The 12199-nt window shown below is 37.5% G+C and overlaps 1 protein-coding gene across 1 annotated transcript; it reads right to left on the bottom strand.

Annotated features, from left to right (window-relative positions):
• Positions 1–5672: 5672 nt before the first annotated feature.
• On the bottom strand, positions 5673–6900 carry yellow-g2 (L-dopachrome tautomerase yellow-g2). The gene is made up of 2 exons (XM_017619550.1): positions 6033–6900; positions 5673–5968 (listed from the first exon to the last, which is right to left on the bottom strand). The coding sequence occupies exons 1-2, from the start codon at positions 6898–6900 to the stop codon at positions 5673–5675; spliced, it is 1164 nt and encodes a 387-aa protein (XP_017475039.1).
• Between the last annotated feature and the right edge of the window lie 5299 nt (positions 6901–12199).

Consider the following 12199-nt stretch of genomic DNA (forward strand, 5'->3'; position numbering starts at 1 on the left):
ATTTGGTACATATTTATTGCATCAAAACCTGTTAACAAACCTCCATTAAATTACATACTCGAATAATATAAAGCGACAAAGTGAAACAAAAAATTTTAGTTTATAATTTATTTGTTAGATCCTGCCATATATTTTCTGAATATGCATCGTTTTTGGCTTTCATATCTCTTTGAAGGTTAGCAGTAGATTACCCCAACTAAAATAGAAAGTGGTATAAAAATAACACCGTCGTTGCATTATTCAATGATCGACATGTTTTGGTTATCAGCTTGAGATGCGCATACATTCCAGCGTTTGAGCGTTGACACGATATTGAAATCGCGCTGAAAATTGGTGAAGGCATTCAGGCAGGTTCTGCAATTCACTTCCGAGTGAATTTCAAGCCCTGCCAATTTGAATTCTACGTGAATCCGACTCAAATTCACTCGGAAGTGAATTGCAGAACCTGCCTGATTATCTCGACGAAATTCACAATTAAATATTTAGGGGTGGTACTAGAGAAGCGTTTTAATTTCAGCGCCCACTTGAGCTATGTAAAATATAAGGCAGCTTCTACGATCAAGGGACTATTGTGAAAAATGCTTAACACGCGGGGACCGGAACAGCGCAGGCGTATACTCTCAGCGAGTGTGGTTAAAATCCAAATACAGTATTCGGCCCGAATGCAGTCAAATGCTGCACAGTGACCAGGACGCTTCCGCGGAGTCTACTCAACATACCGCTTGTGTGCGCTCCGAGTTTGCAGCGGCTTCAGAACAGTGTCGGATGAATCAGCTTTCGTAATCGCCAGTATGATACCCGTGGTTATACCGGCGAGTGAATCGACGCTCCTGGCATCCGCCCTGCATGCTCTAACTCAAATATACCAACGTCGAGCCCGGGAAAGCAGCATTACGGAGCGGCAACTAAAGTGGAATAGTATAACTAAGGGTCTTTAGACCAATCGCTGTATACCAAATCTGATATCTAGAACGCATTGCGAAGTAGATTTTTATCTGAGCCGGTCTACCGGCATACCTGTTTAAATGTTCAAACAAGAGCACAAACCGTACTGCAGCTACTACGGAAGTAGCGTGGAAGAAGACGTGTGCCACGTATTATTTGAGAACCTTCGATTCAATCGGTAGATGAATTGAGATCAGTCGTTGGGAAGGTGCTTGCGCAACAGTCAGTAATCGACTATACATATTATGAAAGGAGCCAATGAATAGGCATCAACCAGCGACATACTATTTTCAATTCTGAAGCAACTGAGGAGCCTGCTTGATACCCACATTGTTATTTTGCATTGTGAGTGTTCCCACTTGTACTTTATCTGGTTATGAGGTTATTATACCCGAGCGCACTTGTGAACAAGGGTATATTAATTTTTATACCCGAGCGCACTTGTGCACAAGGGTATATTAATTTTGTTCACATAACGGTTGTTTGTAACAGCCAAAACGAATCGAGATAGATATAGACAAATGTATACATAAATGATCAGGATGAAAAAAGAAATCGATTAAGCCATGTCTGTCTGTCCGTCCGTCTGTCCGTCTGTCCGTCTGTCCGTCTGTCCGTGTACACGATAACTCGAGCAAAAATTGAGATATCTCAACGAAATTTGGTATGTAGGTTTCCCTTAATCCAAGGTAGGTTGGTATTGAAAATGGGCGAAATCGGACTTTAACCACGCCCACTTCCCATATAACGGTAATTTCCAGAAATACGAAAACTGCGATATTTTAGTAACTACTGAAGATAATTCACTCAAAATTGATATTTACAATAATTTTTAGACGAAAAATAAGAATATTATAAATTTTTGGAAAATGGGCGTAGCCACGCCCACTTATGGTTACATGTGTATATCTTGGTAACCGCTGCACCAATTTCTTCCAAACTTGGCACAGTTGTTGGCCTTCGCACAACATACCAAATGGCCGAAAATTTTTAAAATCGCTCAATAACCACGCCTACTTCCCATATAACGGTAATTTTCAGAAATACGAAAACTGCGATATTTTAGTAACTACTGGAGATTATTCACTCAAAATTGATATTTACAATAAGTTTTAGACGAAAAATAAGAATATTATAAATTTTTGGAAAATGGGCGTAGCCACGCCCACTTATGGTTACATGTGTATATCTTGGTAACCGCTGCACCAATTTCTTCCAAACTTGGCACAGTTGTTGGCCTTCGCACAACATACCAAATGGCCGAAAATTTTTAAAATCGCTCAATAACCACGCCTACTTCCCATATAACGGTAATTTTCAGAAATACGAAAACTGCGATATTTTAGTAACTACTGGAGATTATTCACTCAAAATTGATATTTACAATAAGTTTTAGACGAAAAATAAGAATATTATAAATTTTTGGAAAATGGGCGTAGCCACGCCCACTTATGGTTACATGTGTATATCTTGGTAACCGCTGCACCAATTTCTTCCAAACTTGGCACAGTTGTTGGCCTTCGCACAACATACCAAATGGCCGAAAATTTTTAAAATCGCTCAATAACCACGCCTACTTCCCATATAACGGTAATTTTCAGAAATACGAAAACTGCGATATTTTAGTAACTACTGGAGATTATTCACTCAAAATTGATATTTACAATAAGTTTTAGACGAAAAATAAGAATATTATAAATTTTTGGAAAATGGGCGTAGCCACGCCCACTTATGGTTACATGTGTATATCTTGGTAACCGCTGCACCAATTTCTTCCAAACTTGGCACAGTTGTTGGCCTTGGTACAGCATACAAAACCGCCGAAACTTTTTAAAATCGGACAATAACCACGCCCACATCCCATATAACGGTAATTTAGAGAAATACAAAATCTTCGATAAATCAGTAAATATTGAAGCTAATTTATTCAAAATTGATGCTTGCAACAATTCTTTACCAAGAAATACGTTTATGGTAAAATTTTGGAAAATGGGCGTGGCACCGCCCACTTATGATCACATATATGTATATCGGTAACCGTTCTACCAATTTGTACCAAACTCGGTATGGTTATTGTACTTGCCACGTGTAAGCAAAACGTTGAAAATTATTGAAATCGGACTAAAATAACGGCCGATTCTCATATAACGGTAAATTTAAGAAATGCTTGAAACTTCAATATTTCGAAATTGAAGGACGCTAATTTACTCAAAATTGATACACCCCGGCTTACCATCTAGCGGAAGGTTTCGGAAAGGTGAAAAAACATATATTTAATACTTGCGCCGGGTATTTAATGTTCGGCTCCGCCCGAACTTAGACTTTCTTACTTGTTATGATTATATTTACTATTTTATAAAGCTTGGCATAAAAAATTACAACTAAATTCTTTTTTCAGAAGAAATTAAAACTAGTTCCACCTTAAAGGAACCAAACCACTTAAGCTTTTCCCACAACTCGTTTTGGTTGCGTTTGTGTAAATCCAATTCTTGTCAATCAATGTCTCATTTACTTATTTACTATAAGCTGTACTAGGGTGTCCAGGTACAAAACAAAGCACATATTAGGCCTGGCGATAGACACCAGAATTTTGGTTTTTTTCTCATATCACAAATGTATTCACTTGACAACAATAATATACAATATACCTAACGCTCGTATCGTTTTTCGGACAAAAAACAGGCAAAAATCTTTTTTGGCAGTATGTATCTCCATTTAAAAATAGAAGAATTTTTACAGTACATTACAGAAAGAGTTTTCCAATAAAATAAAGGAGTTCCTGGTATGGTCACATAGCATCAGGTATTCATTTATTGTGCACCCCTAGGGAAAATGATATGTGTGTCTAACAAAAGCAATGTGAATCCAAATTTCCCACTTTGTACAAATATTAGAATTCCAAAAAGTGGCATATTCCAGTTTGAAGTGTCGACAAAATACCGTAGATTTTTGATTTTTTTTTTTTTGCTGACGGCTTCACGCATTTTCTCTCATACAAAGTTACCATGTTCTACAATTTGTTTTGTATAGAATAAAATACTAACACCGTCTGCAAAAAAAAAAACTAACCAAAATCAACCGAAGTTCTTAGCCTATTGAAGATGGACTTTAATAAGCTACAAAACTGCATACTTGGAGTTTTTCTAAAAATTATGAATACCCGATGAGATGACTAGACACGGCTCGGATATGTAAATTAGCAAAGCTCCCCAGTGACCCATTCTGTTGAACCTCAACAATAGTCGTAGGGCAGGGGCTGTTACCGGCGTCAGCACAGGGCACTGTGCTATATCTCCAATTCTTAATCGAAGGACTATAGCAACAAGCTTCATATGCAGAAGTTGTCGGTATTAGGGAGGAGAGGAATCAATTCACTACTTCTTATATCAATGCCCAGCGCTCCTAGACAGCTTTATCCGGGATAGTAAATGAATTAACAGGCCAAATTCTGATATCAGGGAATAACTTCGATTAGAAAGATGTGCTTCCTCATGGCACTCATAAAGGGCATTCACAATGGCGAGTCTGAATCCGAGTGGTACGCGCCTTCCTAATCTAACCTAACGTAATCTCAAAATAATAAAACGAAATAAAAGCTTACACAAAAAAGAATCAAATAATTTAGTAATTTTTTATCAACAAATTTTATTAAACGTCCAACGTTTTGCTTAAATTATTTTGTCGTAATCTTTTAAATTTTCAACTATACTATGTCCATCACCAATTTATTACTAATCTACTCATAAATTCTTACTTTTTTTGTAAGAATAAAACTATCAGTTCAGTTCTTCATCCAAAAATACAAAAAATATAAATATAAATGGCGAGTCTGAATCCGAGTGGTACGCGCCTTCCTAATCTAACCTAACGTAATCTCAAAATAATAAAACGAAATAAAAGCTTACACAAAAAAGAATCAAATAATTTAGTAATTTTTTATCAACAAATTTTATTAAACGTCCAACGTTTTGCTTAAATTATTTTGTCGTAATCTTTTAAATTTTCAACTATACTATGTCCATCACCAATTTATTACTAATCTACTCATAAATTCTTACTTTTTTTGTAAGAATAAAACTATCAGTTCAGTTCTTCATCCAAAAATACAAAAAATATAAATATAAATGGCGAGTCTGAATCCGAGTGGTACGCGCCTTCCTAATCTAACCTAACGTAATCTCAAAATAATAAAACGAAATAAAAGCTTACACAAAAAAGAATCAAATAATTTAGTAATTTTTTATCAACAAATTTTATTAAACGTCCAACGTTTTGCTTAAATTATTTTGTCGTAATCTTTTAAATTTTCAACTATACTATGTCCATCACCAATTTATTACTAATCTACTCATAAATTCTTACTTTTTTTGTAAGAATAAAACTATCAGTTCAGTTCTTCATCCAAAAATACAAAAAATATAAATATAAATACTACAGCGGGACAATTTGTATGGGAGTTTTCGTGCGACTACGCGCGTATAGCACAGAATTCGCAATTTGGCAAACTCCAAATTGATTTTAAACCCATGGTTTCTTCAGTAAATTTGCTTAGAAATACACCTAGAATGACCCGCCCTAATAAATACATATTTCCTTTGCCAACTCGCTACTGATTTCGCGCGCTTTTCATTAGCCGCGTTCTTCTTTATCGTTTTAGGCGCTCAGTTAACTCTTGGTCTCATACTGACTGTTCCCTCCCTAATGTCTGACCCTTAGCTTACTAAATCTCACCAACATCCCTGCATCACAGATAACTGCTGTATCGCACCACAACCCACACGATTCTGCATATAATCGGGGAAATTACTTTGCAATACGCGCATGGTGTTGCGATTGTAGTCTGGCACGGCATGTGTCGCCAGTTGACAGGTGTCGCTACGATAGACGGGCTTGAAATTCGATTCCACAAAGGCGGTGGATGTATCCCAACGATAGACCTCTGAGTCGCCTTCATTGCGAAAGAATATCGCCGAGCCATTGTCCGTGCCGATAATAACCATGCGTGAAGGTTTCTTACCCAAATCTGAAAATTGTTTATGGCAGCAATAAAAAGTCAAGTCTGTATTTTATTCGCCAATCATGCTTACCCATGATGCGGCCATCAGCTGCGCCACTTCGCAAGTACTCCGATTGTAATGAGAAGAGTTTGTTCGTACTCAGATAGGTGAAGAACAGCTCCGTTGTGCCGCAATCTTTGCGTATCAATGCAATATAGAGCACATCACGCGCTCTGCAGCCGTTGGCGACCACTTTTGGTAGTACAACACGGAAGCCACGATCCGCTTGTAGGTTGTACACGATAATGGCACGATTTGCAGCATCGCTGACATAAATGAAGCAACTGCCGTCGGGCGCATAGTCCACCACTATATACTGCAGTCGCGAATTCGGAGAGGTTAAACCCTCCAACGAGACAGATTTCAACACTTTGCCTGTCTTGACTGAGAGCGCGACCACTTTGGGGGCACACTTGCGTTCAGGCGTCTCCAATGTATTCACAATGCCTGTGTCCAACACCCAGAGCACCTCATTTTGATCGACAACTAAATCAACAACCGACTGGAAACCCTTGCATGTGCTATCGTCCTGCATGTCCCAGCAGGGGAAGGGCGCAAGCGTAGTTTGGCAAGCGCCCGATTTTAGCGTAGTTTTTGCGAGAGTGGCGGGCACGCCATGCTTGTAGCGCGGCAGCGCTAGAAAGACGGTATCGCCGACTATTTGCGCGCGCGTCGCTATCACATTTTTCGATATGTACTTGCCTGAACTTTTGAAAAGCGAACGCGATGAGCCAGGAAATTCAAATTGGCCACCAGTCCACTGTATAGTTGGAACTGAAGGTGGTGCGGATACTACTTCAGTGCTGGCCGCGCTGCCGTAGCTGTTGTGTTTCGCAGCGCAGGCTGTTGTCCAATAGGCGAATGAGCAAGCTGCGATCAGCAGATAGTGTTTCCACATTTTTTAAGCTGCAAATGCGAAAAGAGTTGGTGCAATTTTTTTTTGTGTGCTTAATATTGTTTTTTATTGAATACGTAAATTTGTGGCGCGTTTTTCTTATTTGCCTGCTTATATGCAACTTCAGCATTAATTTTTATTTCATAAGAATTTATTGCTATTTTATATGGTTTTACATTTCGCTGGCTTCTCGGCGCATATGCAGAACTCGCTCCGTATGGCGGCGGCCGCGGCGGCGACAGTAGACGTGACGCACGCCATTGCGCAATGCGGATTTTCATTACAATTTCACTGCCAAGGTCAATTGTCTGCGACGTCGAGCAGCGTGGCTGTCTGTCGGCGTTTATTATTTAGTTTTTTATTGTTGTTATGGGTTTCTTCTCGGGTTAACATATGTTTGTAACAGCAGGGCAAAGTGAAGACCGCGCTTACGGCACGAGCTCAATTCGCTTCTGGTACATGCATTTCTACCACTTCCACTTCCCATACGCACTTGGGGAAACAAATATGGTTTATTGTTGTTGATGCGATTTTTTGAAATTTTCCAATCTGAGTTCATATCTGCTCTGTTGGGTAGGCGAAAACAGTGAAATTTGGTTAAAGCTTCGTCCCAACGGCCTGGCCAGCTGGCTTCTCACACACACTCTCTAGTTACTTAAGGCTACAGCATACTTACTTTTGTAAGCAATGGAGAATCGGCACGCATACAGGGTGGGAAGATCCCCGGACATCGCGCTGCAACTTGAGAAACCCAATCTTCCGCCTACCTTCCGCAGATGGATAGTTTAGGCTGCTACATACCAGGATTGCTGAAACTGAAGTCGGTGACAGCATAGTACAACTTCAAACAACAAGAGGTTGCCGGCAGGCAGGGTGTTGTTACCTCTTTCGGGGAGTCTACCAGTGGACGAACTCCTTCAAATACTTACTGGTAATGCGACATCGTAAAAGGAGGACTTAATCGAGCAAAAAGGTGGTCTTACGACAGCCATTTGTCTCTTTCACCAGGAAAAGAACTCTCAAAGGGATGGGGAACTTGACCTTGGATAGATTTGCGATCAACTTTATCATAGAAGTGAAGTAACCGGGTTTTATCCTGCACTTCAAACTCCTGTAGAGAACTCATTTTGAGGCGGCCACGTCTAAGGCTACGAGAGTGCTGATGGTATGCACATATCTAGCGGAGAAATCCTGGGAATGCCTTGGGTATCCAAAACTAAATAATCAGGCAATGGTAAAGCATTCCCTCACTAAGATTTAACATTTGGCGTGTGTTTGCATAACTGGGGCTATGAGTACCTGTCCGACAGGAGCGCTGGAGCTAATGCTCGAACTACAGCCACGGCATCTTACAGTTGAGCAGGCGGCAAATCGAACTCTCCTAAACATTGCGAGGAATGTCTTTGGCAAAGATAAGGTTTTATAATCTAGGAAGGACAAGCTACGCTCCCGCTAGTACGGTGCATGGAGTAGGAGTTTTCATAAGAAGCTTTAAGATAGTATAGAGTAGTATAGAGAGAGCTAGTATAGAGCAACACGCCCACACCAGCATTATACAGGGTTACACTGCCTGCTTAGTTTTGTTGAAGTAGGGGTATATGCCCAGCATCTTCCAAGCCGAAGAGAGATGATTCTTATATCAAGTGATAGTGGGGCGGCACTTATGGATCCGTCATCCTTCGAAATCAAATCCTCATTGCTACTGGAATGCATTAAGAACTTTAATGCTTTTCACCTATGCTCTGATGAGTTGAAGGTACCATAGACCTCCTGATCGTAGTGCTTACTCTATTTATAACTATCTATATATCTATGCCCACCAAGCCAAGGAGAGAAAAATTAAACAACTCCTACAAAAGTAGTGGCAGACACCACCCGCTGGGAAGACAAGGGCGCCGCTAAAGGGTAGAGGTCACAGCAGTCTCGTTGTGTACGGCACGGGGAAGGGGTGGAACGACTCCACCTGCCTCTGACTTTCTTTTCTTCTGCTTTTGACTTTCGTTTTTTCCTACGTTTTCGTTCCTCACCGTTTTTCTATCATTGTAGAAGAAATCGATAATGTAGAGCATTTTCTATATTAATGGCCCGGCATAAGCGAAAGTAGGCCGACATTCGCCTAACCCTTCTTTCTAAAGTCAATGTTTCAAATAAATAAGTACAGCTAACAACAACAATTTTGCCACATTTAGAAGAACACCGAATCGATTTCACTTATAGGGAATGGAAAAATTTTAATATACTGTCTTACGGTATCACAACGGACCGCCATGGTGACCAATACTAGATGACGGCAGCCACTTCAACCTACCAACTTACCAGGGTAGAATTGGACCACTATTTATAGCGCAATTCCGACTGAGATAGCTATAAGTATTTTTTAGGATAGGAGGCAAGTTAGTTTATTCTGGCACGAAAGTCTGCCAACAAAGCTCGCTTGCACACTTTCGTGGTGAAAAGCTCTTTTGACAGAAAGCACTCGAGGATTTTCCCAACGGAGTATCGTTTTGCCCGCGCTGTTCCAACAGTCACAATGGCCGAGTGAGAAAAGCATTGGCGTGGCATTCGAGAGATCCGAGGTTCGAATCTTCGTGTTAATTTTATTTTTTTTTGTGAAACATATTTTATGTATTTTTACTTTTCTTTAATTTTATTTTAATTTTTTTTTCTAATAGGAAAAATATTTTTTAATTTTTAGGAACTTTTTTTATTTTTTCGTTTTAATATCTTTTTTTTCATTTCTAATTTAATAAACTTTTAGAAACTTGTTATATGTATTTTTAATTTTTTTTTAGTTATTTTCTTTTTTTAATTTAATTTTCAATTAACTTTTAGATTTTAATGTTTGGAAGGGAAATTAATTTGTTTTACATTTCATTTAATTTTCAGAAATTTATTTTATAAAATTTTTCTTTTCTTTAATTTTATTTTGATCTTAGTTTTTAGATTTTATTGACAAGAAAACATTTTTTTGAACTGCGTTTAATTTCAATTAAGTTTTTTATTATTTTTTTTTTTTTAATTTAAATTAATTTTTTCTTTAATTTTTAGATCTTATTGGTTTACTTTTAGAAAATTGTTTCATGTATTTTTTTTTTATTTTAATTTTTTTTATTTAGTTTTTAGTTTCCTTTATTTTGAAAAGAATGCATATGCATATTTTTATGTAATTTAATTTTTGGAAAACCTATTGCTTAAAGACAAACAGAATAACGCTAAGACCTCCGCGTTAGCAGATCTTTCAATTAGCCTATCGAAAGACAGAAAAGAGTTTTCGAGATAGTCGTCTGAATAGACAATTTTCTCACGAACGACTATTGTCTTTCAAAACACTGTGGTGAGGTGAAAGAGAGTTTCCAGAATTTGCAGAAAACATATGTAAATAGTATTACAACAATCTTGTTGAACTTCCACAGGGGGAACTGAAGGCTTCGATGAGTGGAAAAGTGGGGTCTTACCTTTTATACTCGTATGAGTCACTTTGCATGTGGATTTTTTAAGGATGGAACAGCAAGAAGACCGCCACGCCGTATTTACTAAGCCGCTGTGGAAAAGACAAATTCGGTTTCCACTTTCTCAAACACTTAATTTTGATATTTTCTGTGCTCTTTGCTTCAATGCCACGCCGTATTTACATTACCTCAATAAAAATAAAATCCCGCTCCAGTTTTATTTAAAATCAAAGACAATTTAAATATAATAACAAAGCAAAACGAAATAAAAGTTATTATCGAAATTTGATATTCTTGGCTTATTGAGAGAAAGGATACACATAACCAACCGCAAATGCAAAGATATAAAAAGTGGCACAAAAATCATGGCTTCAAAAGCTGAATTTTTAAATATCTTCGGGTGTGTGCATTATCCGCTACGCATGAATGAAGCAAGAAATCCGTAGATGCTTGCATACATTCATACATACAGACAGCGATTAACTCCTTACGTCGGCATTTACGACAAAAAAATATGAGTCCAATACGTCTTATTATTGTTTGTTTTTTCACATTAATTTAATTTAATTTTAATACCACCTTTCGCTTAAATAAAACCACTTAAATAGGTTACTGAAAAAAGTGCGTCGTTGCATTAAGGGAGGAAGGACTAGAGGATGGATTAAAGGAAGTACTATGTATAAAAGCGATGGGTGGAAGTGTTGTTGCTGTACAGCGAGTTTGCAGAATTTACGAGTTTTCTTTTGGGTACATAAAAGGCGAGATTTAAATGCCAATAAAAGCGCTTTATTATTGCAACGCCTGAAATTATGCTACATCATTGTGTGATGTGTTATTTGTTGAAGCAAATGAATGAGCAAATACCAACGCAATTGAATTGCCAGTAGGAAAAATCTGAGCTTAACGAAAGTAGTCTGGTAAAGAGTTAATTTCTTTCAACTGAAAGAGGATGCCAGTAATATTTAACTACTCGTTTTATGATCTCAATATTAAGCACAAGGACAAGGGGCGGTCAAGGGGCACTTCTTACCATCCCTGATCTCGTGTGTCGCTGTTGCCTGGTAGATGACGAGGTGGAATCACCTGAAGAAGCCTACAGGACTAGTGGACCAAACCAGGAGATAAGACTTGACATTTTTTTAGACGTCTATTATCGCGACTGAACAGAAAACTAAATATCCTGGCCTACCTGAAAAGCCTCCGAAATCTAGAACCGTTACTCCTCTCTGAATATACTAACTCCGCAGTAACACTATTGCATAACTGGGCACTGCACTGACAGGAAATTTTTGGAGATCACAGCAGCTAACCTAGACAGTAGGCAAAATAGTTTGAAAGATTTTCTTTATTATGGCCCAAAGTTAGTTAAATTTAATTTTTAGGTCCTTTTTTCATTTTTTTATTTACTCAATTTTCTTTAAATTTTTAGATTTTATTGTTCTAAAAAGGAAAATAATTTTTTAATTTCATTTAATTTTCGAAGAAGATTTTATTTTTAATAAAATTTATTTTCTTTCTTTTATATCTTTTTTTATTTAATTTTTGGTAACTTCTTTTATTTTGTTGTTCTTTAATAAATTTTTTACCTTTTATTTTTGGATTTATACCAAAATATCGCAATATATGTTTTTTTAATTTTTATAAATTTATTTTATTTTTTTATTAATCTTTTTATAATTCACTTTTTTAAGTTTTTATCGTTTTATAAAGCAAAAAATATATATTTTATATAAAGCAAAAAAAACTTATTTTGTTAAATTTTTCGAAAACGTTTGCTAAATGGTAAACGGAATACCGCTTAGACCTCCTCGTTATCAGAACTTTCAACTAATCTTTCGAAAGACATAATTAGC

Source organism: Rhagoletis zephyria, unplaced genomic scaffold, assembly GCF_001687245.7.
Source record: "Rhagoletis zephyria isolate East Lansing unplaced genomic scaffold, Rhagoletis_zephyria_1.1 Rzeph_scaffold_01898, whole genome shotgun sequence".
Lineage (NCBI taxonomy): Eukaryota > Metazoa > Arthropoda > Insecta > Diptera > Tephritidae > Rhagoletis > Rhagoletis zephyria.